The following is a 6,471-nucleotide window of genomic DNA, read 5'->3' on the forward strand; positions in this document are numbered from 1 at the left end:
TTTATTGGCATGTCATTGAAAGTGCTTGTTAGCTCTGCTCCATGAAACAATCCTCCAGATAATGTAGCTGTTTAGAACTGAGCATTACATTAATCTGAAAGCTGGGCTCCAGCTCGTCTCTGCTGTACAGCAGATGGCAATAAAGGACCACGATGTAGTAGAAGTACGGCTCTGAAAAGCAAGTGTTCTGTCCTTAATGCTTCAGGGTGGGTGATTAAAAACAAGGATATAGAAATGCAACTTTGAGAAGTTGGGAGGTGCAGAGAGGGAAAATGCAGGACTCGCAAGTAAGCAGGACAAACCGTGTGAATGATAACGATAAGCAGACACATATGTTACATGTAAATGAAAGAACATTGTGCATTCATTAGCTGCCCCTGCAAAGCCAGGGGAGGGAAGGGATCTGTGAGCCCCAACCCACTGTTCAAGAAGTTCTGCATTCCAGCATCTTCCTGAAACTTTTCCGAAAACTGTCATCCAGGAAAGCATACAAGAAAGGATTCAAGCAGGAATTGGCATAGCTTAGGCTGGTGATGAAGTAGGATATACCGATGACCATGGAGGTCTGGGGCAAGTCAGTGGTCAAAGCCACAATGGTGGCCAAGTGGAAGGGGGTCCAACAGAAGAGACACACAGCTAGGACTATGAAGACCATAATAGTGACTTTCTTCTTGGCTTTGTCCAGGGCTTTAGCATTAGAGTTCAAGTGCATGTTCCTTAGCTTGTAGAGCATCATGGTGTAAAGGATGCAGATGGTGGATACTGGAATGGCAAAGCCAAGGAGGAGGGTATAGATCCTGCTGGCTTTGAACCAAAACCTTTCGGGCTTGGGGAAATTGAGACCACAACTTTTGATCTCTAGGTCGTCTATGTAGACATTGGCAAAGATGATGAAAGGGAGAACTATGATGGTGACTAGGATCCAGATGCACAAACTGACAATCCTGGCTGCTCGGTACGTACGATGTGGCATCCTCTTGGACCTGACTGTAGCCAGTACTACCAGATACCTGTCTATGCTCATCACTGTTAGGAAATAAATGCTGGAGAAGATGTTGTAGTGGTCTATGGACAAGATGACCTTGCAGAGGACTTCTCCAAAGGGCCAGTAGTGGAGGAGGTGTTCAGCAATATTAATGGGCAAGACAAGTGTGAACAAGTCATCTGCTATAGCAAGGTTCAGGATGAACATGTTTGTCACAGTCTTCATCTTGGGGGCCTTGAGGATCACATAGATGACAGCAGTGTTGCCTGTGAGCCCAACAGCACAGATCACAGAATAAATCACAGGGAGGACAATGTAGAAATCAGCTGCCTGCTCTTGGAAGGTTAAGTTGAACCTCATGCTGTTGTTCAGGTAGCAGCTGTTGCCTGCATGGCTGCAGGTACTGTTCAGGTCATCCCAAAGAGAGCTGTTTCCCATGGCTGTTGGTCACAGACTACCCTCAGATGTCATTGAGAGCTTTGCTAGCCCAGAAGGGAGAGCCTTTTTTGAGAAGCAGCTGCTATCTCATTTAGAAGTAGGTTATTTCCAAAGAGTGGGTTGTGAGGCAGTGAGGACCATCTAACTTACCTCTGCTGTCACCCACCATTGGAGAAGTTAGATTTTGAAGTGATCAGGAGAAAAAAAAATGATTGAAAGACACATGAGGCTCCATGAACAAAGCAAATAAGAGAATTATAACTCCCTATGTAAGTCAAGGAACTCTTCTCTCCGAGAGCATCCTGGTGAGCTGTGGCTTTTCTCTGCTGGAGAAGTCAATGGCTCTGGTTCAGCCCTCTGCAGTAAGAGTCCTTCTCAGGATTGGCAGGAACAGGGAGGGCAGAGAGGGACCTTTGTGCCTGCTTGGCTATTCACAGCCCTCGGACGACTTGAGGGATGTCTGCTGTTTCACTTGCACAGTGCTTGCTTTTCCATGCCGGAGCAGAAGCATCACAGTATTTAATTAGTGCCTTTCTTTGTGTTGGAGTTCAGACTCTTCTCGTTGACTGAGATTTCACAAACAATGAAGAAGTTTCCAACATGGCTATTCCCCACTCCCAGGGTCCCCTAGCAAAAGAAGGAGGAGGGGGAAAATAGAGTTCAGGGAGTATTTCCAAAACTAAGGGTTCAACTAAGAGTTAACCAACAATTACAGTAACTCTTTAAGCAAGGGTAGGTTATGATCCTAGTCAATATGACAACCATCCCTGTTGGAAACAACTATGGCAGCACACAAAACTTGGCACAGATGGACAGACAAACCTGTAAATCTCAAAAGTTCAGGATTATTCAGGGAAAGGGGGGGGAGGGGGAGGAGAAGTACCCTAAAAGCAAATCCACCTTAGAGTCAAAGCAAGAATCACCCCATCTGTTTACAGCTGTCTAGCAGTTGCCACATCCATTGCTATAGCCTGACCCACGCTTCCAAGAATTCCTCCACAGGGAAGCAAACAAACAACCACCCCCCATGAAGATCAAAGATTTGGCAACTGGTCCCCAGGCTCTGCAAAGAGAAGTGCCTCGCTTCACTTGCATTTTGTTGTCGCACAGCAATAAAGTGAGCAGGAAAGCCGGCATCGGGAATGGAGGGTTGAAGTGCTCCTTACCTGGCAAGCGGCTCCGGCTGCCTCCTCCGGCACCTGCTGCTCGGCACTGTTGAGCCTTTTCTCTCTAATCCGAGTTGGAGGAGGGTCTCTGGGATGCTGACGTTAGCTTTGCAATCATATCAACATGGTGGTTCTGTGTGTGCATTGCATGTCTGAGCAATTAGCACTGGTTCACACCAGGGGAGGGGGGGCAAGTTTTCTCTCTGCAGGGCTATTTAAATAGTAAATAGGGTAGATGCTGGTGAGCAGCTGATGCTCCAGGACGGATCTCCTCAGGAATGAGGGAGATACTGCCAGCACCCAGGGCTGGCAAGCTGAGGCTGGCTAAATGAGGGATGTGTGAAATAGTGGGAAGAAGGGGGGGGTTAAACTGCTTCAACAGGGAGCACTGGTTTTGACAAAGGACGATGCACAAATTGGGCGGGGGGGGGGGAGGAGTGAGTGGGAGGAGGGTCCACAGCATTCCAGCGCCCAAAATGAACAAATAAACAGATGTACCTTGCTAGATCTGTGCTGGTTTCACTGCTCTGGGGGGGGCTCAGCTGGTTTTCCCCAGCAGGGTCTCTGGTCCCGCTTTGGAAATGCAGCTAAATCCTTCAGATGTGCCTCAGGAGGTGCAGGAGTCCTGTGAAGCTTGGCGGAAATGCGCCCTAGGTTGTATAGCAAAACCAGCAACAACGTAAGATCACTTTACCTTCATGTCCCTATAAAAAGAGGAAAAAGGAAACTGAGGGTCTTTTGATTCTCCTTTTGGTCTTTTAAATGTATCCCCCAGCAGCCTGACCTTTGTTTCAATACCAGGCAAGAGAAAATGCGAGCATCCATCAGTGCTGCGCCTGGCAGTGCGCAGTGTCATTTAACCAAGCAGGTCACCTCGTTTAAATGAGCCATGTAGCCAAGAGCCGCGTTCGACTTTGCTCCTCTTCTGGGGATGTTTATCCTTTTCTGGCCAGATTATCGTACACCGGCAACTGAGTGGGAACAAAACGCTTTATTGCACTCAGGGAGGTAAGTCCTTAAGGCCAGGGGTACAACTGACTCTTCAGGAGGTGGTAATTTTTTTTATGCCCAGTGTACAACTCTTACAAATATTTTCTGTATTTCAACTAAAATCTGTCCAGCCATTAGGCTTAAGCAAAATTAAACAGAAACTTAAGATTGCCCAAGAAGGTCCATAGGGATGATATGTCTTCAGATGGAAGACCCCCAGAGCTGCCCTCCTGCCTGTTTTGGGAAAGCCAGCATAGTTTGTTAGTACTTGTGAGGGAAAGGGGGTTTTGATAGGTCTGCAGGGGGAAGGCAGTTTTCCAGGTATCACTCTTGTTTTTATAGAAGAGAAGAAAATACTGGAAGATAGTTTCAGGAGAATGCAAGCTTAAATTTACCGCTCTGTAACTATTCCCCAGGGCAAAAGGGTGTAAAAGCGTGTTGCATTGAAAACCCTTCCACCATGGCTTTCTGGTTTTCAGCATAAAGCACATCTCTCCAGTCCCTGGGAAAGCTTAAAAGCTGTACTTTCACTCCCCAAACTATCTTATCTTGGAATTAGCTGTCGCACTGCCTTGGCCAGTGGCTGTGTGCCCAGGCGCTGAGTGTTTGGGGATGTGCTCCTAAGGGGATGAGCTGGGGGCCGGCTGTGCTCCTGCGGATCACGCGTGGGCTGTGCCTGCCCGGCACTGCCGGGGCTGCATCCCTCCCCGGCTGCCTTACTTCTCATTATCCGTAGCGAGCACGGTCTCCTGCGTGCTGTGGTTAGGATGTGTTTGATTAAAACAACCTTCTCAGAGATGGAGACTAAGAATTTAATCTTGTCATCTGGTGTGAGTAGAGGGGCTTTTGTTTCTCTTACATCCCCAGACAAATTCACGGCGCCTGCTTTGAGCTGTGCTTCTTGCCTAGTTCCTCTAACAGATTTGCAGTAGAACTCACCTGCTTTGGGGAGAGCAGTTGCAAACAGATCTAAATTCACGCAGGAAATTGCTTTGCATCAGGAGCGCTTCCATCAACAAAGAGAAAATCTTTCCCTTCTGTCGCCTCTGGATCCCACCAGAGCCGGTGGCTGAGCACAGAGGAGGCACATTGTGTGTATTGGCATGGGGTGAAACGGGGAGTGCCTGGAGGGAAGGCTGAGAGGATGTTTTATTCATCTTGTTTTCTCTGGCTGGGTGTCCCTTCCACTTGATTATGTTATGGTGGCACGAAGCCCTGGAAATCAAGCACTAGTTCAAGTTGCTGTTACAAAGGACACGAGCTCTATTTTCCCTCTGAGCCACTTGGACCTATGCTTGTGTGGGCAGCTCCACCGCCAGCGTGGTGCGAGAGGGACGAGGTTTCTATCCCTGGCAAATCCATGCCATGGAGATGGACTTTGCCTCTTGAAACCTGCGTTCACGCCATGCAGCTCGAGTCAGCTGTGCAAACAGAAAGAAAAGGCAGTGAGTTAGGGAGGGGGAAATCCCTTGCAAGGCTACATCAGTGGTGCTTTATTGCCATCATAAAGTTGATGTGCTGCTGACTCTAGACAAAGGCCATCCATCATTTTGGAGTTACGGAGAACTGTGTTGCTGGCAGTGCCTGGGGGGCATCAGGAGTGCCCGGCACTGCAGGGCTGAGCTGCGGCAGCTCACACCTCACTGGGGATGGGCAGGGCAGGAGCTTTCTTTGCCTGGGTTGTTTCTGGAGAGCACTGCAAAATACCTGCTCAAATGATGGGATTACTTCCCCACCGACTGTGTGAGTGATGCTGTCCAAGCCCTCTGTGATGCTTCAGCCCTCAGCAAGGGCGTGTTGTCTAAAGGGTTGTCATCTAAGGCAGCAAGCTGCCCCCTCTAACCAGATTTCAGTCCTTTTGATGAGGATCTCCCCAGGTCACTAGGCGTGAAGCCTACCTCACCTCTGTGTTAATCCACAGGGGCAACTAAAGAGGATGAGTTACTCTGGATCAGCCCCTGAAATGGACCCCCCTTTCCCTTCTCCTTTTTCAAAGTCGCAGTCATCTCTGCTAGATTTAATTTTGAAACTTTGTTGAATTAAGGCTGCTTTTTATTCCATGCAGGAGGACCAGGGGAGATGAAGCCAGGCTTGCTGGAGGGGTGACTTTGCTGGGGAAGGGAATGAGTGTGTCCTTCCTGCAAGGGCTCACAGGGACAGGAGATGTGTTCAGCTATTTAAAATTAAATGCATTAACTGCAGGAAAGGAAAGGGAGAACTGATTCTGCTCTACCAGGGGGTGGTTATGTGGGAAATTTTGAATGCACCTGTGCTACTGCTGCCTGCAGTCACAATCGCCTGCTGATCAGGCAGTACCTTCCCAGGGCTTTGTCATCCCCTTTGAAAAGTATATTTTTGTCTTGGGAGTAGAGTTCAAGGAGAGCTGCTAAATAAAGCAAAATGAAGATGGCTTCTTAGTCACCCAGGGTGCCCCTTGGGATGCACCTTGCTTCTGGCATTTTTGCTTTGGGGACAAGGTAGGATCATCTCCCTGTGGTCACAGTGCTGGTAGTCCTTGTCCTTTTCTGGGATAGGCTTTGAGCCTCGCCTCTGTGTCTGTGTGACAGTCATCCTGGAAGATCCACAGACAATTTGCAGAGACAGAGCAGAGGTTTGATTGAAAAGCTGGAGCTCGGAGAAGGGTGTAATCACATGAGCAGGTCAGATCTGGATTGGGATTGATGTTCTAGAACTCCAGCTTTCCTGGACACCTAAGGGATCGCTTTCCCCTCTGCTTCACTTTCCAGCTCTGGAGGAAGGGGTTGTGCAGTGCTGGGCTCAGCATCCCTCCCAGCAGCTAAGCCAGGGAGCAGCAGCCCTCTGCTTCACAGGTCCAGGGTGTGACCTTGGAGCTCCTGCAGCCACCAGAGAAGTCCTGTGCCTGGGTCCCGT

At 48.8% G+C, this 6,471-nt stretch overlaps 1 protein-coding gene across 1 annotated transcript; it reads right to left on the bottom strand.

The window, feature by feature from the left end:
• Positions 1-424: 424 nt before the first annotated feature.
• On the bottom strand, positions 425-1,423 carry NPBWR2 (neuropeptides B and W receptor 2). The gene has a single exon (XM_009811733.2). The coding sequence runs from the start codon at positions 1,421-1,423 to the stop codon at positions 425-427; it is 999 nt and encodes a 332-aa protein (XP_009810035.2).
• Between the last annotated feature and the right edge of the window lie 5,048 nt (positions 1,424-6,471).

Source organism: Gavia stellata, chromosome 20, assembly GCF_030936135.1.
Source record: "Gavia stellata isolate bGavSte3 chromosome 20, bGavSte3.hap2, whole genome shotgun sequence".
Classification (NCBI taxonomy): Eukaryota; Metazoa; Chordata; class Aves; order Gaviiformes; family Gaviidae; genus Gavia; species Gavia stellata.